Here is a 27,459-nt window from a genome sequence, read left to right on the forward strand (position 1 = left end):
CCCATGGATCAAAACCCATTCAAACCCATAAATCAAATCCACAAATCAAACATATAAACCAAACCAGAAATCAAACCGAGATAGTGGATGATGATATAGAAAAAGAGAAATTGAGAAGAAGAAAGGAGGATGGTGCCGACGATATATCGTGGTGGTGTTGTAATAGCCTTGCAATGAAGGGAGATTGGGGAAGAGGTGGTTTATGACGATGGGAAGAAGAGAGGCGGATGAAGGTGGTTTTTGAACTTCTTCCATCGACCTCCTTATTCTCTTACAAACCCATAGCATGTTCTGAATCCCACCCTTCCATGCGTTGATTCATCACGAGTTCATCATCTACATGTATGCTTTACTTTTTTGCAATCCCTGTGTGTAATTTCTATTGGTTTACACTAAAAGACTTCAAAAATCACCCCCTTTCCCCTTTGATTTTGGGTTTCAGGTCTAAATAAGAAGAGTACAGGGAATCAGAGATGGGGATGGGGTTTTTGTGCGCCGGTTGAAAAAACCCACACAGAAAAATATTTTTATAAAAAAATTATAAAAATAAAATAGAAAATGTAATTTTTTTATTTTTCTTTTAAACAGAAAAATATTTAAATAAACAAATAATTGAGGGCAAAATCGTCATTATGAAAAAGTTCAAAGCAAATTGGACCAAACTAACAACAAAATGAAAACTTTTGACCTGTGGTGCTAGTCCAAACATTTTTGGACCAAAGTGGCAATTTTGAGCAAACCACAGGGACCATTTGTGCAGTTTAGTATTGCTGAATATGCTAAAATCTTTGCTGGAATCATAATTTTATATGCAAGTTTATGCTTATTTGCTGATTGTATTGTATAATCTTTGCTTATATGTTTTTTTATTCATGATGCATTGTTGTTGAAATGTCGTCAATTTAAGTTATTATTATGTTAAAATTGCAGCGGACCGTGAATATATGACCCAGTAATGGGATGAAATTGCCGAACAGTTGATGCAAAATATCGAATGAGAATTATTAAAGTTTGGTTGTATGAACTTTATTGCAAAATGTTATTGTAAGACTAATTTGGTTGTATGAAATTTATTTCAATGTTTTAAGACTACAATTATTAAATTTTATGTGTTTAAAAACCATTTTCAGTTTAGCAAATTAGTTTATTTTAATTTTTTAATGTCTGAAGCAGTCTGCAAGTGTTAACAAAAACAAACACGATTCTTATTACAGTCTGTAGCCGTTTGGTCCACCTCTTCTGCTGCAGAGGTTTGCAGAGGTGGTCCGCAGACTTTTTGAATTTTTGTTTCAGAAAAACAAACAACACCTAACTCTTTAGCTAATCCTTTTAACTATAACTAAAATGATTTTTAAATAAAAATTTGAATTTGTTCATTAACATGAGATAAGTAGCACAAAGAAAATAAAACTTTCTAAATCCCACTTACTTTAGTTTAAAAAGAATTCTACTTAACCTATATTATTTAAAGGAAAAAATGGTTGAAAACCAATTAGGGAAAGCCTTTAAAATGATCTAGATAAAAACAATTGATATATGGGTTAATAAAATCATAACACTCATTGTATTCTAGTTGTATATAAAAAGATCCATATAAGATTTCGGATCTTGTTTAAGTTGAAGAATTTCTTTTTAGAATTTAGGTTGATCCATAATATGAATTTTCGGTTTTATTTGGGTATTTTATATAGGTATACTATAATAACATTAAATACATGTCCACAAAAGACAAGATACAGTACTTTTACATATTTTTTATATTTAGATACACAAACAAAAAGAACAACAATTTGATAATTATATTTCATAGATTACAACATGTTTATTAATTTTAGTTTTATTAACAATATAAACGGTTATTCGGTTAATATTGCAAAAGAAAATCGGGTTAGGGTCGGTTTTAATTTTAAACCCGTTTTCAGTTTTACCTTGACTTTTCAAAGTTCCCGTTTTCTACTTTTCCATCAAATCGCCATTTCCACACCTCTCCCGTTCGACCTCTGTCAAATTCTCCCATTGCAATCCATCTTTTGCTCCGTCAAATCACCGTCGCTGACTCCGATCACCGGCAGAGATGAGCGGACACGATTCGAAGTACTTTTCCACAACTAAAAAAGGAGAAATCCCTGAGCTTAAAGAAGAGCTCAATTCTCAGTACAAGGTTTTAGTCTTTTAGATATAACTCTCCTCTATGAATACATATTTATGTATCTTTATCTACTATTTGTAGATATGCATATTGATCCAATGATAGAATAGCTTAAATTCATATAAATTCCCTCGTTCGTGTTTGATCGGTTGAAAATATTCGTCATAATGCTAGATGTGTCATCAGATCTATAAGCGTGTTACGCCATTAGTAATTTAGGTCGTTTCGAGGTGTTTATTGGAGCTTTGTTAATTCATTATGTGTATTTACATGGAGTGATAACCAAAAAATCAAATACAATGAACCCTAGTTTCAGTCATCTAAATGAAGTATCTTTCTACGCATTTTAGCATTTACATGTCAGTTATTACTGCAACTGCCTAAAATTCTAAAACGAGTGAGATGCTTTACAATAGCCTCAAATGTTGATTACTGTTTACTCTACAAGCACATGCTTTCATTTTGGGGGAGATTTGGTGCTTTTGTTTGAAATTAGGCCACATAATGTGTATGAAGATACACTGGAAAAACATTCATAATTTGAACCGGTGAAATTCCAAATTGAAACCAAAGGTTGTTGGAAATCATGAAGAGTCTTTTCATCTACATGACATGGAGTGTTATTTATCTCCTATACAGAACTTCACAAGAGTGTCACTATTTCTCAAATAGCTTCAAATAGCATGTGATGCTTACCATTACTGTGAGCACATGCTTACACAAAACTTTAGAAAGATGGAGTTAGAATTAAATGCTGTTTAACAAGTTGGGATAGCTGAAAGTACATATCCAACAAGTAATTCATTCAGAAGACCTAGTTCAGTATCTTGGTAGTATTCTTCTAGGTGTGGTGTTTAACATGCCTTATGTGCATACCAGTATGAAATCATAATCACTGCATAATGCATGACTAATCTAATATCTTCTTATGCATAATGAATTAATGATGGCTTATTTCAGGTACTCTTTTAGCTCATTACCTTGATTTGTTTCTTGTGCCATCCAGGATAAGAGAAAAGATGCTGTTAAAAAGGTGATTGCTGCCATGACTGTTGGCAAGGATGTTTCATCACTATTCACAGATGTCCTCAACTGTATGCAGACAGAAAATTTGGAGCTCAAGAAGCTTGTTTACTTGTATCTCATCAATTATGCTAAAAGTCAGCCTGACCTAGCAATACTTGCAGTCAATACTTTTGTGAAGGCAAGAAGTAGGAGAAGCTATAGATTCATACTATGCATGATACTGTATAATCATTCTATGTCATAACTGAATTAATAAAGTAACCAAAATATGATTTGCATTCAACATTGCAGGATTCACAGGACCCAAATCCCTTGATCCGTGCTTTAGCTGTTAGAACAATGGGATGCATCAGAGTTGATAAGATTACAGAATATCTTTGTGATCCCCTTCAAAGGTGTCTCAAGGTAACATAACACATCTGTTTATTGTTGGAATCTTTATATATTAAGCTATTAACTAGCCAGAGTGCTATAAAATGATTTTAACTTTCTACTCCCTTATATCAGGATGATGATCCTTATGTTAGAAAGACAGCAGCTATATGTGTTGCTAAACTTTATGACATTAATGCCGAGTTAGTTGAAGATAGGGGTTTTCTGGAAGCTCTTAAGGAGTTGATATCTGACAATAACCCTATGGTTGTAGCAAATGCTGTTGCAGCTCTTGCAGAAATTCAAGATAACAGCAGTAAACCCATCTTTGATATTACCACCAGTACACTTACAAAACTTCTTACTGCTCTCAATGAATGCACTGAGTGAGTGTGATTCTTGAATACTGTACTTATCTTTTAGTAATATCTGCTATATGTTATCATAATATGCTATCTGTTATAATTTTTTGTTGTTATATATTTATAGGTGGGGTCAAGTTTTCATATTAGATGCTCTTTCCAAATACAAGGCAGCTGATGCTCGTGAAGCTGAAAATATAGTAGAGAGAGTCACTCCAAGACTGCAACATGCAAATTGTGCTGTAGTTCTTTCAGCTGTTAAGGTGGATTTGATTACTTATTTTTTTAAAATAAATTACTTTTCCTTTTGTATTTGTAATATATCCATGTTCTGATTTCTCTACTTTTCAACATGATTGGGTTAAAAGATGATCCTTCAACAAATGGAACTCATCAGCAGTCCTGATGTGATTCGGAACCTCTGCAAGAAAATGGCTCCTCCTCTTGTAACATTACTTTCTGCAGAACCTGAGATTCAATATGTTGCATTAAGGAACATCAACCTTATTGTACAGAGGCGTCCTACAATTCTTGCTCATGAAATTAAGGTATCATGCTTTAGTATTTACTTCTTTTCATACCCTTGTTAAAAATACATCTACTTTGTAGGTATTCTTCTGCAAGTACAATGATCCAATATATGTGAAGATGGAGAAGTTAGAGATCATGATTAAGCTTGCTTCAGATAGAAATATTGATCAGGTGACTAAAACATTTCTTACAAAAGACAAGAAGACTATATTTGTTAAATGGATGTTTCATAATCATGTCTCTAGGTATTGTTGGAGTTTAAAGAATATGCTACAGAAGTAGATGTAGAGTTTGTGAGAAAAGCTGTTCGTGCTATTGGGCGTTGTGCTATTAAATTAGAAAGAGCAGCTGAACGTTGCATTAGTGTTCTTCTAGAACTTATTAAAATTAAAGTCAATTATGTCGTTCAAGAAGCAATTATAGTCATCAAAGATATTTTCAGAAGATACCCCAACACGTAACTTTTTCTTTTTCTTTCCCCCCCTTTTTTCTTAATCATAGTATTATATTAACTAACTCAAATTTTTACCACAGTTATGAATCTATCATTGCTACACTTTGCGAGAGTTTGGACACTTTGGATGAACCAGAGGCGAAGGTATAGTGTTATGATGTTATCCCCCCCCCCCCCTCCTCTCTCTCTGTGTCTCTTTTGCTTTATGTAGAAATTTAGTAAAAATTGTTTTTTTAAACAGGCGTCCATGATTTGGATAATTGGTGAATATGCTGAAAGAATTGATAATGCTGATGAACTTCTTGAAAGCTTCCTTGAGACTTTCCCTGAAGAACCTGCACAAGTTCAATTGCAGTTATTAACTGCCACAGTTAAGCTTTTTCTCAAGAAGCCAACCGAAGGACCACAACAGATGATTCAGGTAAGATCCTTGTATACAATTAACTTTTTATTTATAATGTAGACTTTAAATTTTACACTTTTACAGGTTGTTTTGAATAATGCAACTGTGGAGACTGACAATCCTGATCTTAGAGATCGTGCTTACATATATTGGCGCCTTTTATCAACTGATCCCGAGGTTAATAAAATATTTATATTGCTTTATTCAGAAAATTTAAATTAAATTATTAATATTATTTTGTTTTTGTAATGTATGTTAGGCTGCTAAAGATGTTGTGTTAGCTGAGAAGCCAGTGATCAGTGACGATTCGAATCAATTGGATTCCTCTCTCCTGGATGAGCTTCTTGCAAATATTGCTACTTTGTCCTCTGTATACCACAAACCCCCTGAAACATTCATAACACGTGTCAGAACTGTTCAAAAAACAGAAGAAGAAGAAGAGTTTGCGGAAGGAACCGAAGGAGGGTATACCGAAACTTCATCTTCACTGGTTGTTGATGGTGGTGTACCACTACCACAACCACCACCTGCCGCCGCCCCTGTGCCGGATTTACTTGATCTTATGGGTCTTGATGGCGGTGATGATAATAATGCCATTGTCCCTGTTGATCAGCCTGCAGCTGGGTAAGGCAAATTTTTTGATTTTAATAAAGTACCAAAATACCCCTATAATATATTTAATTTAGTTTTTGTTTTATTTACAATTTCAGCCCTCCTCTACCGGTTGTATTACCAGCAGCAACCGGTCAAGGTCTGGAAATAAGCGGTCAACTAGTACGAAAAGATGGTCAAATATTCTACAGTTTAAACTTTGAAAACAATACAAATATTCCATTGGATGGATTCATGATTCAATTCAACAAAAACACATTTGGTCTCGCAGCAGGTGGACCCCTCCAGGTATATATATTTAGTTATTTACATACAATCAACCCCTTCAAGTTTGGATCTTTTTCATAATAACGTATATTTACAATCAGGTCCCTCAAGTACAACCAGGAACATCGGTAAGAACCCTTCTTCCCATGGTTCTGTTCCAGAATATAGCACCGGGCCCACCGAATTCAGTTTTGCAAGTTGCTGTGAAGAACAATCAACAGCCTGTGTGGTATTTTAGCGATCGATTATCGTTGCTTGTGTTGTTCATGGAAGATGGAAGAATGGAACGATCTGCTTTCCTTGAGGTAACGTAAAATTGTAAAATTACTTCTTTACCCATGGAAACTTTATATTATTACTTGTTAGTTGATGATTCCATATTATGTATATATGTATTCCAGACGTGGAAGTCGTTACCTGATTCCAATGAGGTGTCAAAGGAGATTCCTGGAATTACAATCAACAATGTAGACGCGACAATTGAGCAGTTGGCTTCTTCCAACATGTTCTTCATTGCAAAACGTAAGAATGGGAATCAAGAGGTGTTGTATCTGTCGGCTAAAATCCCGAAAGGAGTCCCGTTCTTGATCGAACTTACAGCGGTTATTGGTGTTCCGGGACTCAAGTGTGCTATTAAATCTCCTACCCCTGAAATGGGCCCCTTATTTTTTGAAGCCCTTGAGACTCTCCTCAGCCACAGGGGTTGATTCGTAATTTCCTGATTTTGGTCATTCTTTTTTTGCATAAGTTTTGCATTTTGATATATAGTATAAGTATAGGGAATCATTGTACTTTGAGAATTGTTTGTTTTTTTAAAGTTATCGTGTTTATTTGTTTGTGTGTTTGTAAGAATGCTACCTTGTTTAATGTTTATGATGAAAACCCAAAAGCATGATTGGCTCTGAATATTATGAGGGGTACGTGTGTTGTATACAAATTTGTATGCACTCCATATCAAAGCCGTGTCGTTTTGGTTACAATTGAATTATTACACTTCCTTCCTTTTTGTCTGTTATCTTTTTGTTAGGAGTAAACTATACTTTTCGTGTTTGGGTCATCTTTTTGGATTTAATATGTTCTTAATATGTAAGACAATCTCATTACTATTTCCTCTTCCATACAGACATATTGCTAATGGAAGTAAACTGACCGTCTTCATACAACACATTTTATATATGTGACAATACCGTTTTATTCATCCTCTTCAAACTCACTATCTGGGTTTGTGTTCCTTATTTCAAGAAAAATATCTTCCATTGATATGAATCTTCAACAAACCAAAAACAAACGAATCTAAGTCTAAATCATAATAAAAACAAGACCATAAATTGAATCTGTGAGTAGCCTAGAAGTAGAAGACGAAGTTAGAAACAAAATTTGTTTGAATTCAAAATCATTTTCATTACTAATCGATCTTGTATTCAAGATCTACATTCATATTTAAACAAATTTATTTTCATGTTTACTCTCCATCCAATCACCATTGGTGTAAGGGACGACAACAAAAGGGTTGAGTTGCAGGGGAGGGGATGAAGGTATTTTTCTTCAAGGGTGAGGGCAGTAAACAAGAATAAGCCCAAGTTTTCCTGTTTTACAGGAACAAACTGACAGTCAAATACCCCCCATTCAACCCTACCTTTTATTCAATTCAAATATTAAACTAAGATAGCATCCATGTCAAGATTAGACCCAACAAAGAACAGGTCTGAGATGTTTGATAATATAGGAATGTAGATAATGGTGAAGGTTATTGGTAAGGGAGAGTGGAAGTACCTGCAGATCCATGAACCATAATGGAAGCATCTTTTCCAACACATATCAAAAAATATTATCATTAGAAAGATGAGTAAATTTACTTTGACCGGATGTTAAACAGGATGATCATGCTCTTAATTGTGTCAATGTAAAAGTTGCTAACATGGAGGGGTTATGTATAACTGAGACCTATAGGTTGAATTAATTGCACCGAAATAAATCATGTAAGAATTATTTTCGATGTATCCATATGGGCTTAAAATTGTCAATTAATGAAATATGTGGTCTACATATAAGAGTGGAATCCTACGGTCGCACCTACCTGTCGACATGAGAGATTGAAGAGATGAAAAGTTGTTGGTCTTGACAGTTTGTTAAAACATGCTAGTTGAGTACAATTATTTAAATCACTACTTACTTGGTCAATGTGTTTCATTTCTTGCATGGGTTTATGGTTTCATTTTTTTTTTCCATGACTGATCTTACGTTTTTACATCTGATTAGACTTTATTATTATTTTTTTTTTCAGTTTTAAAATAATATTTTACTAGATTATGACCCGCGTTAAACGTGGGGAACATAAATTAAATACATATCACATTAATAGACGGTTTTGTCTTAGGTTGAACTTTAATAAAAAAAAATGTTAGTTAGATTCATTTTTAGAGTTTTTGAACCAAACCTATTAGATAAAAATATTTAATATTTATATTAGAGCAATTTGGCTTTTTAATACAGTAATTTTTAACATAAATGATCTATGTGATCTTTGTTTTATCACAACATAATACGACTTTTTGATTAAAACATATTGTGTAGTAGCTTTATGAATTGACTTTGTTCCGTGTACCAACCCCCATGGAGGCTCATATGGCTCTTTTCATATTGACCCTGTAAAAACGATAAGTTGTCACATGTACAACAACATTAAATTTTGTAAAGAAATTCGATAAACATTACAAATAAAGTGAATTGTCATAACCATAAACATCAAATTCAGACATTGTAATTTGGTCGATTTCAAAGTATTTTTTCCTTATAAAAATTAAAATATGATTTTTCAGGCTACACCCAATCACATATACATATCTTCCGATCAAATAAATTATTACAAAAAAAAAATGTTATGAACAAAAATATAATATTAGTTTCATAATTTGCTAAAGGATAACACTAATAAATAATAATGAACTTTCACAAATCTTGCATTTTGGTCACTACATCCAACTAACAAATGAAATTCAGTTTAGAGGATTGATTCAAGAAGTGCATCCATGACTTCTTGTAGCTGAATTTTGGGAAATGTTAAGACCTACTGAGATATGAGGGAATTGTCTGTGAGGCTACGGTTGGTTTCTATAGGGCAATAAAAATTCAAAATCGTTAGCACATATCTTTCCTACCTGCTTCAATTATCAAATTTTGATCAAACTTGTCAAAATCAAATTATAAAAAATAAAAAAACAAAAAAAAACAGATATGTAACCAAACTATCAAACAACATATTTTTCATTGAAATAAATATCATAAATCTACAATTTACACTTTATATATTATTCTTGAATTATATATTACATTTTCATCTTTAATGGTCACTAACACCTCTTTCTGCCTTATTGTTGTGACACGCATCTATATCGAAAATAAGATAAAGAACTATAGAGAAGAATGTTGACAGAGTGATACTTCATTGAAAACGCAACAAAATTCTTCATAAAGCCGCTAAGATTCTTCTATAAACTGCTAGAAGGTCTATATAGTGACAACCGGTGTGGCATCCATGAGAAGACACCACTTAAAATAACAGTTTTGATTGATGTAAGTGAAAAAATCATTTAGAATGCTAACCAGTTGTGATAGTTTCCACTTGGATGTGAACATTAACATTCTTGTAGAGAAATGGAACTTTAAATGAAGCCTACATAGCCAAATCAACAAAGATGACAACACAAAAAGAAGCCTAACTTGGAATAAAACCAAATTTCCAACAAATTTCAAAAGTTTAAGGTTTTGCTGAATAATTTTTTCAATTTATCAGAATTTTATTTTATTACAACCTTATATGAGTAATCAAGAATCTAAATCAAGTGAAAGAAGTAAGTGTTCATTTAAATCCAATAAAAAAATTACAATATTGTGAAATTGCATATAATTTACATGTTTGCTTATTGTCTTGGAGGTACCCGACCACTTAGATATGTACTATTATTTGATTAATTAGTGCATAAATTACATTATAGAATATGAAATTTAACGATTGTTCAAATTCATTTACACTTGATTTAACAATAGAAAATGGACAAATTTATAATCATAAAAGTATGCTTAATTCAACAAATTTGTTATCAAAATTAATAGAAAACTGAGTTTCTTGAATAAACAAATCAAATACACAAAAACGAATAAAAAACAAAGAACATTTGAAGATCATGGACCGATAAGATCTTTTTGGCACTTTTCAATATAGACATGGTTAATCATTTCTCATCTTCAGGATGATAAGTACAAGTGAGTAGAGAAAACAAATTTATAATCATAAAAATATGCTTAATTCAAAAAATTTGTTATCAAAATTAATGGAAAGTATTTTTGTTGAAATAATCAATTATTAAGTATGTAGGATATTACCACTAAGGGATTTTGAGTTTTGCATCATCCTCAAGCTTCAATAAAAACATCAACTAATGCTCATCACTTTCAAGTAAAAATCTCTGCAATTTAAACTTAATTATAGTAAATCTAATCAATAACGTTATAGAAAAAGATAAGGTTAAGAATAATTACATAAAGTTATTGAGTTAGATAATTGGAAATCGAGCAATTGTAATTTAACATGTATGAGACCGATTATTATCTTCAAAATTGGAAGTATTTACTATATTAATAAGAATTAAATACAAGGTCACTGTTTTGTCCTTGATAAATTTTGGTACCATCGATGTACACTGAGAAAGAAATAGAAATGCAAATAGATGAATAACTCAAGAATTTATAAAACCCAAAATGTATTTAAATGATTAAAATTCTAACCCAAAAAACAAATAATATGAAACAAAGTAATCAAAAACCAAACCCACAAACCAAATATTATGTAAACATAATATGAAATCAACCGTACTCAAATCGCCCAACTACTCATATAAAATCATGAAAATCATATATTATTTTTCTTTCTTTGGAGTTAACGGTTTTGGCTTGCCTTCTCCAGAAGTACGATCTGTCATTGATGTTAATGATTGTTTGGTTGAGGACATTGTTTCCAGATTATCAACATCGTAAACATCTTCCAAGTTGTGTTTTAATTCTTCATGTCTAGATACGTTTTTAAAGGATGTCCACTTAGTTAGTGGACTTATTGCAATACTTTTATCAAGATTCGAAGCGGATGTGACATTACCACCAGTAAACGAAACTGCATCCTAAATATAGAAAATAAATTCATATGTCAATCTAAAAGTTAATAATATTTTAAAGTATTTAAAATATTAGATTTAGTTATATTATATTTAAAACCTTTAAATTTAATGTGTCTTGACATCCGAATTTCGCCGATAAAACGTTAAACGAATCGGATTACGACGCCTATATTTGTAGTACATAGAAATATGTTAGTTGATCAACTAAAATATAAAAAACGAATCTAATAAGTTTAGTTTTTGTAATATGTTTCATAAAAGAATGTTACTTGTTCGATGTTAATTTTTTTTTCCAATTCAACAGTGATTTTATTATCAACATTGAAGTTTGAGATTGCATAACCATCAACTTTGTTCTTCAAATTATAATGAGAAATTTGAATTTTGAACGCCAACTTTTTATCCAAAAGTAATTTCAAAGCAGACGGATGAATCTTCATATTACCCTCCTAAAAATGAAAAAATTAACGCTTATAAAAATAGACAGAGAAAAAGTAAAAATTAGTTTTATGTAAATGAAGTTAATATCGATAACCTCATTAAACTTTTGAAGCAACTCTTGTGTGTTTTTTCCAGAAGTTTCTTTGATTCACGATCAAATAAAGTAAGTGACACCACGCCGGTAAAGTCTTGTACTATAATGGTGATTTTGAAACTAAACCATTGATATAAACAAATTAAATAATATAAAATTAGAAAACTTAATCGATGATTATAATAATATGTATAAAAGAGTTATTGAAAACCTTGGAACAACAGATACGTCTTAGTTCATGCAAGTTGAAGTGTAACAATAAAAAACTTCTTTATCCTGCTTTTGGTCCGTTCCACTAGCTTTGTCATCATGCATTAAAACGACTTTTATGGCTTTCTCTTGACAAACATAGGTCAACACATTAAAAAATCGATATAAATGGTAAAATTTTGTTTATGTAACTAAATGAATGAAACTAATATGCTTAAAGTAGATTGATTAATTTTTTTCATGACCTCTTAACAAGAACACGGTAATAAAAAACAATAAGAACATAGTAAATGCAAGAAATTGAAGAAGAATAAGGAGAACAGAGTAAAGTAAGAGCTTGGAAAAAAGAATTGTAGAAGAAGATTGCTCAAGAAGAACACTGTAAATCATAGGACTCAATCCAAAATCGTAAGAATAACCACTTCAGTGTAATCGTGTATATATATATATATATATATATATATATATATATATATATATATATATATATATATATGATGTTTTTGAATAAGGAAATCATTATCTTCTAAAAAAATTGGGATCCTAAGATATAATCTTGGAGATTTTCGACTATTCATCTGCAAAAAAAGAAAGATATCAGCTATATTAATTCAAAACTTCAAATTAATTGACTTTCTTATTTAATCAGTTTTAAAATTCAAACAATTATCTCAAATTGATTCATTTTATGTGGGATATACTGGAAGATAAATTATGAATAATATTGACTTTAATTTTGACTCTTAAATATTTTGCTGATTTAATGGATTAGATTAGATTTTATAGGTTAATAACTTAATTATTGATATGCTTGTTTAATGAGTTTTTTAAAAAATAAATAAATAAAAAATAAAATATAAACGGGTTTGAATTTGGAAATCAAAAACTATAAATAAGGAAGTTAAATTAGGAACAATATTAATTAGAGAAACTGATATCATGTATATAAATAGAATGATATGTTTCAAATGATAAAATAATTACTGAATTTAAAGATTCTATAATTATTACAGATTCTATAAGTAAATGTAATTGTGTTTGAATTTTATTTGGGGAAGATGATGTCAGCAATTTGATCTAAGGGTGGAAAACATAGGATTAAAACACAATCAAGGGCCCTGATTGCTTCATTGGTGAATTAAAGGTTCTCTTTTAATAATATTTAGAGATTAATAAAAAGAAGCACCTAATCATATACAACCATCTTCCTTTATTTCATGGTTTTAGAAAACAAAAACCTTGAGATCGTGATTTTTGGATCAAGAAAAATATTTCATTTGGGTTGAAGAACAGTTTCAAACAAAAACCCGTGAGGTTGCGTGTTCATCCATGGAGTTCTTAAGTGTGTGTGTTGAAGAACCAACAGATTTCCAGGTGTATGTTTGTGTCGATTTCCATATCTAGTGGTGACAGAGGGTGGTAGTGGCAGCAGCAGATGGTGGTGGTGGAAAGTGGTGATAGAGGATGGTGTGTGTTCTTACGTGTGTGTCGTCACGCAGATGTTCATGAGTAGAGGTGGCAAAAACTAACATGACATGCTAACTCGACACGAAATAAATAAATTTGGGTATGATATTTTAACTCATAATTAAACATGTTGACACGACACAAGACGAAAATTAAATGTGTAAGGTTAGAGTTGAGAATTTTAACTTGAATATGACCCATTTATTTATATGCAAGTTTTTTTGAATTCTTTATATAAACTAAAAAGACCCAAAACCATATGTAAATAAAACCTTTAGGTTGAGTGAGTCGTTTTGTAATATGGAAATATCACACCCCCAAACCAGGATGGCGGAAACGTCCAGGGGCGGGTGACTATCATGTAGTGTATCATAACAGTTGAGTATAAATGTTCAAAGCAAACACAACCAACATATATATAATTGAAAAAGTTACATCATTTGTACGTATCACATGTTTCAAAATATCAATTACAATATGTTGTCAAAAGATTTGTTTTGACGCTTAAGCGTCCCATCCTCAAAGCCAGTTGCTACCTGATTTACTGATTTCATGAGAATACAAGTTATTTGAAAAGAGAGTATCAACATTTAAGTTGGTGAGTTCATAAGCAAATGTATGTATATTTGTAAACCTTTTCTATGAAATGTAGTAATGTTTGTTTTCCGGAAAATCCTATATTTTCCCTAAAATGAGATGTGACCTTAAATGAACCAAGACCGAAGCGTATAAGTAATTTTCCTACTTAAAATGATGTTATGCAGTTTTGTTTGTATATAAAACTGTTTGAAGACTGTCTTTGCGTAAACTAAAAGTGTCGTTGTTTTATGTGAGTTTTCATTTTTATCTTATAACCATGCTTGATTGACCTAGACTGCCTTGTTCGCAACGTTCTTCAGGTGTCGATTTCGTTATGACATTTGTCACCCCTAGACCTGCCGGTCCAGCTGTTGCAAGCAGCTAAGGTGCGGGATTGTCAGTCCCAGTATAGATCTATACACAACTATCACACTCTCCCTACAAGAGACTCTGGTTATATTTAACAGGACTTTCGTGTGTACTTTATAAGGTACTGTGAAGACAAAACTCACTAAATTTGATCAACGAGTTTCGTGTTTTTGTGCTAAAAATGTTTGTATAAATGATCATCCCCTAAGACTGGGATAGCTATGAAAAACGACGTGAAATCTTTAGATATGCATTTGATAATATTTTACCCTTTGCTCAACGGGATACAAATGAGGTAAAGTTTCGTAAACTATATTTGTATATTTTTTATGCAGAAGATAAGTTTTTAAACAAAACATATATATGCAAATGGTTATATATATATATATATATATATATATATATATATATGTGTGTGTGTGTGTGTGTGTGTATGTGTGTGTATAAATTTTAGAAGGTGATTTGGTATGTTTCGTAATTGTTGTTCATATTCTTACGTTTTTATTAGAAACTTTGAATGAAATAATCCTTAAGTTTGATAGTAAAGACCTTTTTGTACTTATCACTTTTGTTAAAATTGTAATTAAACATATTTAAATGATTGTATTTTAACTTCCTTAATATATAAACCTTGCTCAAAAATGTTAGAAGGTGTTAATAAATCTATAAACTACTTTTGACAGTTTTACCCTTTACTGTCCCTGTTTTTAGAAAACTTATAGAAAAATCATCGTAAATCAAAAACTGAATCCGTAACCTCTGAGAGTTTAGAAAATGAGTCTACTTTGTTCCTAATTTTTATTATGATTTTTAGTGGTCTCAAACTAGTGTGAAAATGGTCATCTTCACAGACTAGTCCGAAATCACTTCTGAAATGACAGACAGTTTTATAAAAATCTTCATAAATTGTAGAAAAATCGTATGAACGCGTGCGAGTAGTCCTTAGAAAGGTATAAACCTGAACTATTTGCATATTGTACAGTTTTGAAAGATATTAAGTTTAAGATGGTCAAAACAGTCCGTGAACAGGACTCAACTTTTCTGTAGAAAGCTGTCTTTTAAATTTGCGTAAATTACTGAAATTGTCCCTATGGTTTGGTCAAAATTGCATGTTTGGTCCCTAACTTTTTTTTTGCACTCGGATCGTCCCTGTGGTTTGATTTTGTTGTATTTTTCGTCCCTATGGTTTGGTCAAAATTGCACGTTTGGTCCCTAATTTTATGTATGTAAGGGATGAAAAACGCAACAAAATCAAACCACAGGGATGATCCGAGTGCAAAAAAAAGTTAGGGACCAAACATGCAATTTTGACCAAACCATAGAGACGATTTCAGTAATTTACTCTTTAAATTTAAGTTATGTTTAGTGTTCTAACTTGTATTCCCCCCCTTAAAACTTGAAGAAAACATGAAAATGTAGGGGTATGAACCCACCTTATGTGAATACTTGAAGAATGGAAGGTTGAAGATGAAGAACTTTTGGGTGTTGGTTTGATGCTCCAAAACAGCCACTGTTTTGTCTATGTTGCTGTCACGAAAACTTCACAGCAAAAGAGTAAGAAAAAAGGTAGTTTACTCACTGTTTTGAATCTATAATTTTAAGTAGCATAACAACTAACTTCCAGGGGTATTTGGTGGTAAAAATATCAAGCAAAAGGAAGGTGTAGATGGGTGAAATGGTGGCTGAAACACAAAAGGGACAACAACCCTTTAGTTCACGGTTTTGATGGCTTTGGAAGGAAGTTCTTGTGGCTGAAAATGAGATGAAGGTTGAGAGTAATTCCCTGGAGTATTGGCTGGTGAATTGAGGGTAAAATGAAGAGGAAATTTCGTGATTATGAAGGAGGAAAGGGTGGAAGAGGATAAGGGGACAAAACCTAGACTAGCTTGTGATGGGATGTGAGTTTAAGTGATGTGATCTTGTCTAGCCACTTGCTTTGGTGGTTGCTTAGAGATAGGGTTAGTTAACTAACTAACTACTAGTTATTTAGTTAGTTAGGAGTTCTAGTTAAGGAGAGGGGAGGTCTTAATCTCGAGAAGAGGGATTAAGAAGCATTCTTAGTAAAATGTCTTAAGTGATTAAGCACTTATTAGTTAAGTTGGCACTTATCTCTACCAATTCTCTTATCTTAATTGATTTAGAAATCATATTCCTTACATGAAATCACTTTAAGTCATGACCCATAACTAGTCATTCACTAGATAATAATACATATGTACAAATACGTACATGTATACTTAGTATAAAATAACAATGTAGTTTTTGTGTATTTGAACTTTAATGTTTATGTTTTATTCTTTTTATTCAAAAACACTTAAATACATTCTAATTATACCTTATAATAATTCATTTTATATTTTTATTTATTTAAATATAAAATTTATTGACCAAGGTATAATTTCGTGACATTTAACCGGTTAACCATATCGTTAAACACGTTTTGTCACTTTGGTTCGTATATTTGTGAAATTTAGATCCTCCACAACTATTAAGCACAAGTTCTATATATATTTTAACTTACTCATCGACTGGAGACATGTTGATACAGAAATTAAGTTTGCTGCGTTCCAACGACGTTATATGCTAATTTTCACAAACCGGTGATGGTTCGTAGTCATACGTCGTAACGAAATTTATCATTAGATACTTGTTTTTATATTTCACAAGAAATTATCTAAGTAAAGCAAGATAAATTCCTTCAACCACTTTTGATAAAATACTCATACTGCTTAATAATCAAGACATAGCGTTGTACGATCGTTCCTATTTTTACCAATTGTTACATTCTCCCCTCGTTAAAAGAATTTCGCCCCGAAATTCAACTTGTAGATGGGATATCACTAAACAATTGGGAGTGTTTCTTTTTTTCATTTGATCCTCGTGTTTCCTGGTGAATTCAGGTCCTCACTTGGCGTTCCAACGGGCCTTCACTATGGGTATGCGACTTTGTTTCATCCTTTTGACCTCCTGATCCATGATTTCCATTGGTTCTTCGATGAAGTTTAGACTCTCGTTGACTTCAATTTCGTCAAGTGGAATAACAAGAGTCTCATCAGACAAGTTCTTCTTCCGATCCCGGGATGCCTTCAATCGTTCACGGGTTTGAACAATCTTCTCTGTAGTTTCTGTATGATCTGGGGGTTGGTGAGAGTGCTGTTAGGAACTTGTCCCTTAGCTAGTTGCGTGTCACCTACCTCAGCCCAGCACATAGGTGATCTGCACTTGCGTCTTTAGAGAGCTTCGAATGACGCGACTTTGATGTTAATGTAATAGTTGTTGTTGTATAAGGATTCGATGAATGGTTCTTCCGCTTTGTCTGTCAGTTTGAGGGTGATATAAAGGACTTCTTTAACGACTATTGAAAACACGAGGCGAATCGCCTGTCCCTTATCCAAAATGATAGATAGTGGTATACTATGCAGTCTCGCAATCTTCTTGTGATATGCTCCTGTCAGCTTTTCTATTTTTCTTTGTAGCCTTGGTCGGTAGAAAGTGTGTGGGTTTGGTTGATTTGTCTACGATCGCTCAAGTGGTAGCGTGTCCATCCGCTGTCCTGGGTAACTTTTCATGGAGTTCATAGTATGACTCATAACTGATTCATTTATCATCTCTTTGTGCTTATAAGTCGTATATAATTAAGATTGAAAAGACAGTCGAATCAGTGATTCTATTCTAAGCCCACATCCAAACAAGGAAAAGGATTTAAAGCGGAATTACCAACCCTAAGTCCGTAGAATATTAATTATATAGGGCTCCAATATATACACTTAGTAATCATAGATTCACTAGTATGGGTCCATAGTCTCTACTTGAGTGGGGTGATTAACTTGGGTGAGATGACATTTACAACAACCCTTTTCCACAGCTACTGCATTTAAGTCGATTTTTGAACTCAGGTTGCCGTAAGGATGGTATTCCAAGGAGATCTTCTGGGAATATATCGGGAAGGTTACGGGCTTTTGGACATCCCTGATGTCTTTCTCTTCTTGTTTCTTATCCACATCGCTAGCTAGGACGGCGTGGTACCTCCTGTGTAGGTACTTTTGAGTCTTGATGTAAAAGGTGAGTCGGGGGTTTGTGTCCGGTTTGTCGCCATAGACGACGAGGGTTTTGTTACTCGATGGGTTTAGGCGAACGCCTTTTTCGTAATATATGATATCGGTATGGTGAGGAAACTAACTAATGCGTTGTTAAAATGAAAATGTCGTAACTTTTTATTGTGATCGGTTTTAGGATGATTTGAACTAATTGGTTGATTTAGTGTTAGAGTGCACCCTATGTACACGTCTCTAGTGCTTTTGATTATTCCAATTCTACTGTAAATATTTCGTTTAAGTGTTTGAGGTTTTTGGTTGAGAAATTGATTAAATCTACGACTCACAATACTCCTCTCCTCGTTGCTATTATATAGTATACATGCATGAACGTACCGGAATCTCAGTGGGGTCTATTATTGCTTTCCCACGCTTTGTTGCTGAAACACTTCCGACGCTCCTGACATCTTTGTTTTTAGTCTTTGGTCACTCCTTTATGAAATTCCCTACTTCTCCACATCTGTAGCAAGTCCGACTCATCCCAACTTTTGTGTCCTGGGCGGTCTGTTATGCCGGCACCCTACAGAAAATTGTGGTATGCCCCTTTTTGTTACAGTTCTTGTAGTGCATTTCCCTGCACTTTCCTCTGTGATGAAAGCTACACTTGGTGCATTTTGGCAGGTTTCCAGCATATGGTCTTGTCGGCACTGAGGTAGTAGGGATGGTGGTGGTATGGAATGTCACTGTTTGTTGTCTTTTGGTAGGTCCTTGATTCGGACGGCTCTTTCTCCTAGTCCAGAACTTTCGTTTCTTGGGTAGTACTCCTTCATTGTCGTGGGCGTTCTCAGGTTTGTAAGTTGGGGCGTCCTTGCAGGAACATACTCGGGGGTGTCCCTGGTTGTTATTACGATTGGAACTTTCAGCGCAGTTCCCGCTTTTATTTGTGTTGTTAGCGCCGAGGTGTGCCATGACTGCTGTCACCCGGTTAGGCTAATACTTTTTTTTTTCAAACTATATAGTCCCCTCAACCACTCCCTCCTCCTTATGGTCCCACCCTTCGCCTCTCCAACTCCAACTCTTTTTGTTTTCCCTCTAAACTTACTATGAATTTATTTATTCCACCTCCAATTAATACTTTTACATTTCTGCCTACGTGAATCATACTCTTTCAACATGTTTAGTGTTTCAACCTTACATGACATGACACGACACGTCGCCTTTCAAGGTATACCCCTAACCTTAAACTCAACACGAACTCGACAAGAAAATAAACGGATTGATATGACACAACATGCTAATTAAACAGGTAGGGGTTAGGTCCAAGCTCTCTCAATTCGTTTACTGTTTTGACATGACACAACACATTTGCTAGGTCTATTCATAAGTGTGTGTGTATGTGTGTTCATGAAGATGTTCTTGAGTATATATATATATATATATATATATATATAGAGAGAGAGAGAGAGAGAGAGAGAGTTAGGTTCAAATGTTTCTAGCAATTATTGTGTGGATGTATGCACCAATGAGAATTGAGGAAATAATAAATCATCAAATAAATTAAAAATGGGTATAATGGTAATTAGTATATCTAATTATGGTAAAAAAATCATTCAATTAATCTCTCCTTAATTAGTTAAACCCTACAAAACCAACATCCCTAACACTAAAGAGTACGAACGACTTCCTCTTATGATTGATGCCTTTGTTACTCTTTTCCACCAAAAAGGCTTCCAACTTCTTCAACCGCTGACCAAAAAAATCAAAAACTCTCTGTTCTTACTTTGGAGATTATCAAAAGGACAACCTGTCTTCATTCGTCTTATCCCCACGGTTATCAACAATTCATCAGTTTATATTCAATTTGCGACGCTCTCAATTCGTACAGGTATATTTGAATCTTGAATCTATTTTCTTTTAGCATGATTGGGTTCGTTCATCGTTTTGAAGATTGAGATGACTTGGAATTGTGTTTTATGTCTTCAACAACAGCCCAGATGAGACCGCATACTTCAGAATGGTTATGAATCGAGAAGATGTTGCGAATTCGGTTGTGATGATTCAACCTTCGTTAATCACTTACGCTTTCAATTGCGGAGCAGAACCAGCTCTCTTAGACGTCGCTTCTATCGCTCCAGACAGAATCCTTCTTTTAGATTCCTATTTTACAGTCGTTGTATTTCATGGATCTACGATTGCTCAATGGCGCAAAGCTGGGTATCAGAACGAGCCTGAACACGAGGTACATGCTGTTTCTTTTCCTTGGATTTCCTCAAATTTGGACCCTATTTTGAGAGCTCAATCATGGAACATGTTAACTGGTTTGCATGCATTTGCCCAGTTGTTAAGAGCTCCTCTTAATGATGCTGAGGCTATTGTAAAGGAACAATTTCCAGTACCTCGTTTAGTCATCTGTGATCAGCATGGATCCCATGTTAAATTCAGTTCTGTAAATACTTTGGCAATTTGCAGGAAATACTCCCAATTCCCATGGACAACCGGAGTAGCTGCTGTATTTGTTTTTATCAGCCCCACCCTTTCCATTTTCCTCTTACTCCAACACCTATCTTCTTACAAGAACCCCGAGGTCTCTCTCTTTCTCTCTGTAATAATCTTTCTTTATCACACATAAACACACACATTATAATGTAGAGAGTAAAACTATGGCACCGAAAGACAGATGATTTATTCCTTAAGAATATTATGCAACAGGTATATTATTCTGTTAGAATATTCAACAAAGAATGTTATATTCTGGTAGAATAATCTACAAAAGAATGCTAAGATTTTCGCCAGCGAGTGCAGGTAAATCTAGGGTTTCAAATTTCATTATTCTCACAACTTAGATTTGTTTACATCACTAATTCATACCATATTGTGTATATACTGATGGGGTTGATTTCATATGCCAACACATTCAATTATTTTTGTTTGATTTCATATACCAACATAGTAAAGGTTTGATATCATATGTCAACATAGATTGGTGAAAGCTACTCATCTTGTTCTAGAAAATTGTTTAAAAAGGTAATTAATTTGTTTGTGTATCATTTTGGTTCAATTTGTTATTTTGAATTCCAATTTCTATTGACCCTCATTATTGTGTATTTGGAATCTAAAATTATATTAGCGGTAAATACGATACTTTTGAATGTATTCTATGTATTCTGTCAGAATATATTCTGCCTGAATGAAATCTATGTATTTTGTCAGAATATATTCAATGTATTCTCTCATATTCTATGTATTCTACCAGAATATATAAAGTGATAGTTAATTGCAAGTAACATGTTTTTAACCATTATTAGTTTTTGTTGTATATGCGATAGAAATGGCTGGAAGAATGAGTTGAAGACCTAATAGGAATAACTTGAAGAATGAATAAAGTTTTATCATACTCACATTTTAATAATGTTGTTATTTTTTAAGAATTTTATTCATTTTTGTTGATATTCTTTTAGAATATGTATAATTATATTGAAATGTATAAGACTTTTAGTCTGTAAGATTATGTATGAATTTGTTTTTAAGTTCGGATGTATTAGAATATATTAGAATGTTGTTATTTTTCAACCTCGGATTCAAAAATTTTGTTATTCTTCAATAATATTCTAATAGAATAAAATTCTGAAAGAGCATCATTCTAACAAAAAAAATATTCTGACAGAATAAAATCGGTTATGTTTACAAATTACGTTAGAATTAAATTGAATTAATTAAAAATTCAGATTTTTAAAATTAGGAGAATTAATTATCCCTAAAAATCCGAAAATTTCCTTTTATAATTGTAGTTAATTGTCCAAAATACCATTTTGCTAAAATTTGTGTGATTATATGGTACATGTTATCTCATTGTAATATCATGCACTCTCAAATCATGTCCATTGATTAATTTCATCCGTTGGTCCAGATTTGTGCATTCTAGCACATAATAGTTAGTAAAAACAAAATAACTTAAGCCTATATATATATATATATATATATATATATATATATATATATATATATATATATATATATATATATATATATATAACCCGTGAGAACCACGGTTATAAAATTAATTAAACTTTTATAATAAAAATTTATAAATATTAATCAATTATTTTAAATAAATCATTTTAAATAAATTATTAGTGAAGAGATATATCAAATTTTTAAAGTTATTATAACTTTAAATTTAACATATAATTAGAAAATGTAAATTTGAATTTTGAAATGAATTGTCTAATATATCTACATGACACGTGTCATAATATTAATAAGGAATTGTATTAGAATGACACTTGTTAAAAGGAGATTAAAACTATTCATTTATATATATATATATATATATATATATATATATATATATATATATATGTGTGTGTGTGTGTGTTCATGAAGAACAAACCTAGATGAATAGTAAAGGTTGGTAGAGAGAAAGAGTGGGGTTTCTTTGATTTTATATTTTTTTAATAAAAAATAAATAAACAATATACCAAAAATGTAAAAAGAATAAAAAAGTAGAATTTTTTTAAATATGTATTAAGGACCAACTATGCAAAAAATAAAATTACGGGACCAAGCGCATACTGGTTTAGATAGTTGTACTCGACTAGTCTGTTTTGGCAAATCACATAGACCAACCGTATAATTTTGTCTATAAAATTTTCAAAGTTTTGAATTTGGAGAGAGGTTTATTCTGAAAACCCTCTTTACATCAAATATAAACCATGAAATTAAGAGTTTATGCACAAATACTATTAGGATCAAATCATACCTCAAAATGCCAAATGAGCGTGACCAACCATCAAGTCTAGCGAGAGAACAATACATAGTTGTAAATCAACCCAATGACTCGGTGTATCCTAATATCGAAACATACTAATTATCGTTTGAAAATAAGTAGGATTTTCTATTGCAAACAGATGATTTAAAAAGATAAATGGTTTTCAAATTGGGCCAAAATTTAGTAATGTCGCAACTTCTAATCACGTTATTTCCAATAGATACTATTATTTAAACATTCAACACTCGATCAAAGCAATACATAGAGAAAACTAAGCTTTATAAACCGAGGCATAGAGCGATATATTACACGGTTAAATCTCGCAAGAGTATCGAATTGCTTGACTAATAAGTTTTCCTATCTCTAGAGTTACTTGGTTCCTAAGTAAGAGCTACATCAGTTAGCATAAACAATTTACGTGTTCGATTAGATTAGATTATACAAACAAAGCACACGGATCCTTTCAACTTGTTTCCCTGTGTGTTCTTCCTTTTTTCTGTCTTTTTGCAGCATGAACGAACTCCATTATCACTTCCACTTCACTCACTCGCTGTTCCATTCCAACACACATGAATCAGCTTCATAATTAATCATTCTAAAACTCTAAACCCTAAACCCTAAACCAGATATACCTGTGAAGCAAAATGCTTTTGGATTGCAATCACCAGTTGTTCCTTAGTAGGATTAGAATGCATGTTTCCCTGAAGAAATTAAAATCAGTTCCAATATGTGAATCTTGTTAGAGGAAGGGCTGGGTGGGGTAGGTTGTGGTGGGGTGGGGTAGGGTAGGGTAGGGATAGGGGTGTATACTTACAAGGTTGAAGGTGCTATAATATCGCCACAGTGTGTCAAATCCAAGCTTCGCGAAGTTGACTTTCTGGTCAAACACACAAAAAAAAAATCAAGAAAATGCATGACAAGATCCGATGCAATGCTTATATTCATCCTATACATAAAACCCACTACAAAAGTCACCTGCTTTCCAATTGTTGACTCCGTGTTCATGTTTTAAGATGCATTTTGACTTTTTAGGTCAAAGTCAAACAAACCCACTTTTTAAATCAATATATGTTATAAAGTTTCTTATACTCACCGAATTCTTTCAAATTTTTACTTAGTTCATTGTGGGGTTTACCTTTGAAATATATAAGTTTGACCTCAAAAGTCAAAATTGCATCTGTTTCTTGTAAAATAAGTGTGTTTTTCAAGAAAGCTTTACAAGATCTTTCTTTGACTTACTGTGTAAGATGGATTCGTATTGGATTGAACTTCTTTGGAACCAATACGATTAAAAGGTTTGGTTGACTGAGATTGACCTTGACCTTGACCTTGACCCCATGGTCTTGTGTATCGAACCCTAGGCTTGCTTGCTTTGCTGAACTCCATAGCACCAGCTGCCACCAAACATTAACATGAAAATAGTTTCCAAATGCAAGAACTTTTATGGGAATTATTTTTATAAAACTTACAAAAGAAATTGTCTTTTTCACCAACATCAGAGCCACAACTAGAATTATCAAATTCATATTCTCCATCTTCTTCATGACCTGTAGGGGGTTCAAGAACACTCAAGGCATTCCTCTGTAGCTTCACTTCCACTCCATTCTTCAAAACCTACAAAAAAAAAAAAAAAAAAAAAAAAAAAACATTACTTTTATGGAATGCTATTCCATTCCTATGTGGGATTCTTTCAATTCCGTTGTAATGATCGATTCCATTCCTTTTATGGAACGAGTAAAAAGGGAATAAACAAAATACCAACCAGCCAATGCCAACCACCTAGGCCAACAGCCTTTTTGACAACACCTTGAAGACCAACCAAAACCGATTTTGTTCGGTTGTTTCCAGTTACAATAACTTTTGTATGTCTTGGAAGAACAGAAAGCTCTTCTTCACCAATTTCTTCTCGAAAATGTGAGAAGATTCTAGAAGAATACACCTCAGATTCCACCATTTTCCCACAAATCTTATTCTTTTCTTATAAATCTTCAGCTAATCAAAATTAATCAAGAATCTGAAATTTTCCCAGAAATGAACAGTTAGTTATATGAGTAGATAACATAACTACAAATTTCAAATAAGTTAATAATAATAATAATAATAATAATAATAATACGTCACATAATATTCATTAAATCTTCATACCTGAAAAGGAATAAAGATTAAGGGTATACCAACAAAGAAATTCAGACCCTTTTGAGATAAAGCCAACTTGAAATGGTTAGTGTGTGAGAGAGGGTGTGTGTGTGTTTTCTGTTTTTATGCTTAAAGATTTTGAATATTTTAAAAAATTCTGACATGAGACAGTTTAAGAGAATGTTGAATGCAATGTGTCCCCACAGAGTATTCATTAATCTCCATATCATTCACAGACTCTTGTTTGGTAGCAATAAATGAACCAATAAATGAATCAAAGAAGATATAATAATGACTCTCTTTTTTGTTACAAGATAATGATTGTACTTGTTAAATTGTAAAATTTACATCATTCGTGTGTTAGCTTTGAGTGATTCTTGTCATTAGTTTTCTTGTTTTGAAATGTTCATAGCTAAAACTGGATAAAAAGTTTCAAATTATAATGTCCTTGGTAAAAAAAGTTGTCACTTATGTAAACTTTTCAAAATATAATGTCTGTATAAAGAAATGAGAAGAGTATGCTATAATATATAAATAAATTGATGTTTTTCGTATTTAATAAGGTGGTTAGTTTACAAATAATTGCATAGCATTTTGAGCCCTAATCCTGTCCCTGATATTTTGGTTTTAAAAATGATTACGTGATATTAAACAACTAGAATCTCAGGGACATGATCAATTTACTATAAAAAAAAATATACTAGTAAAATAGGCCACAGGAGATAAAGTTTAGATTTTTGTCAAGTTGTGATAATAAAAATAAAAAGCCAAGTTTTGATTATTCAAGAGATGAATACAGAAAGTGGATTCTTTAAAATAAATGGACATGAATCTTATGAAATGGTAGTCTCTCAAGTCTTAAATTAGGTTAAGAAGAGTAAAACCAACAAACATTGATGCAAAATTAAGACATCAAATGATTTACATCACTGAAAATGAATACATGCAGCAATATAAAATGCAAATTGAACCAAAACAGCAGCATATATTCACTGCAGAATCCCATTGATAAAAAAAAATACCAAATTGATTCAACAGAATGAAAATAGAACTGTTAATCAAGCTTAAATCGATATCAAAATATCAAAAGCATTGACTATTAAACACTCATTACCTGGAACCATTAGCAGAGAACATTCACGAACAGAGTCAATAAGGATTTCGCTATGGAGAACTCAAATTTCGGATCAGATTGGGGTAAAACATTTGATTTTGATTTGGGTTTTGGGGGAAGCAATGCATGAATTTCGAAGTGGTTTTGGTTTTATGACGATTGAGGTAAAATTCTTCGATCAATTGAGATTTTTTGTTGTTGGAAAATATGGAGCATATGAATTTAGAGAGAGAAAGGGAGGAGAGACAGGTCTCACATAAACACACTAAATGCTTACCAACTGCCATTGGAACGACCTGCAAATGAATAAAACACACACACTGAGAGACTGTGTGTGTACGGTACATAATTGATAATTTTGCTTTCGGGTTGACCGGTTTTACTTGCTATTGCCGGTTGCTGTTTGAGTTATTATCTAGGAAGAAAGATAATTTAATTCAACAAAATGATATTTAATTTATAAATACAACATTTATTATCATAGGTTAATAACCGACTAACCGAAAATATTAGTTTCACCTATTTATTGAAAAACCTTTATATTAAAGATAGAAAGTTGTATTTGACGCTTAAACTAAAAATTTATAAGATAGTTTATTAATAAGCTATTTTAAATAATTTATTAAAAAATTAGTTTATAAACTATTATAAAAAAGTTTATGATCTATCAAACATTAATAAACCAGCTTATTAAAAAAATGTTTTTGACGTTAGAAAAACATATTTTATAGATAAAAACTCATATAATCTATGTTTCCATGATAAGAAGTTTTTCAAAGGTACAAAATTAATATTTATTTTTTCTTGTTATTAGTTTAAAATAAATTAGATTTTCTTTTGCCCTTCAGATAATTACTTTTATAACGCTAGTTAAAATTAATTCTTTAACTCATAAGTAAT

The 27,459-nt window shown here is 32.3% G+C and overlaps 2 protein-coding genes and 1 pseudogene across 2 annotated transcripts; 2 read left to right on the forward strand and 1 right to left on the reverse strand.

Moving 5' to 3' along the window:
- The first annotated feature begins 1,954 nt into the window (after window positions 1-1,954).
- LOC145119433 (beta-adaptin-like protein B) lies at window positions 1,955-7,191 on the forward strand. The gene is made up of 15 exons (XM_079055099.1): window positions 1,955-2,161; window positions 3,156-3,353; window positions 3,467-3,580; window positions 3,683-3,933; window positions 4,037-4,172; window positions 4,278-4,457; window positions 4,519-4,611; window positions 4,686-4,897; window positions 4,975-5,038; window positions 5,136-5,315; window positions 5,382-5,474; window positions 5,557-5,921; window positions 6,008-6,197; window positions 6,278-6,481; window positions 6,578-7,191. The coding sequence occupies exons 1-15, from the start codon at window positions 2,075-2,077 to the stop codon at window positions 6,881-6,883; spliced, it is 2,673 nt and encodes an 890-aa protein (XP_078911225.1). The 5' UTR covers window positions 1,955-2,074; the 3' UTR covers window positions 6,884-7,191.
- A 13,364-nt stretch (window positions 7,192-20,555) lies between these two features.
- LOC145122223 (protein transport protein SEC23 E pseudogene) lies at window positions 20,556-21,170 on the forward strand (annotated as a pseudogene).
- A 2,346-nt stretch (window positions 21,171-23,516) lies between these two features.
- Window positions 23,517-26,857, reverse strand: LOC145120534 (uncharacterized). Its single transcript, XM_079056343.1, has 7 exons — window positions 26,560-26,857; window positions 25,072-25,323; window positions 24,779-24,923; window positions 24,549-24,703; window positions 24,124-24,186; window positions 23,942-24,010; window positions 23,517-23,859 (listed from the first exon to the last, which is right to left on the reverse strand). The coding sequence occupies exons 2-7, from the start codon at window positions 25,261-25,263 to the stop codon at window positions 23,773-23,775; spliced, it is 711 nt and encodes a 236-aa protein (XP_078912469.1). The 5' UTR covers window positions 25,264-25,323; window positions 26,560-26,857; the 3' UTR covers window positions 23,517-23,772.
- Between the last annotated feature and the right edge of the window lie 602 nt (window positions 26,858-27,459).

The sequence above is a fragment of the Lactuca virosa genome, chromosome 6, assembly GCF_052849685.1.
Source record: "Lactuca virosa cultivar CGN04683 chromosome 6, Lactuca_virosa_CGN04683_v6, whole genome shotgun sequence".
Classification (NCBI taxonomy): Eukaryota; Viridiplantae; Streptophyta; class Magnoliopsida; order Asterales; family Asteraceae; genus Lactuca; species Lactuca virosa.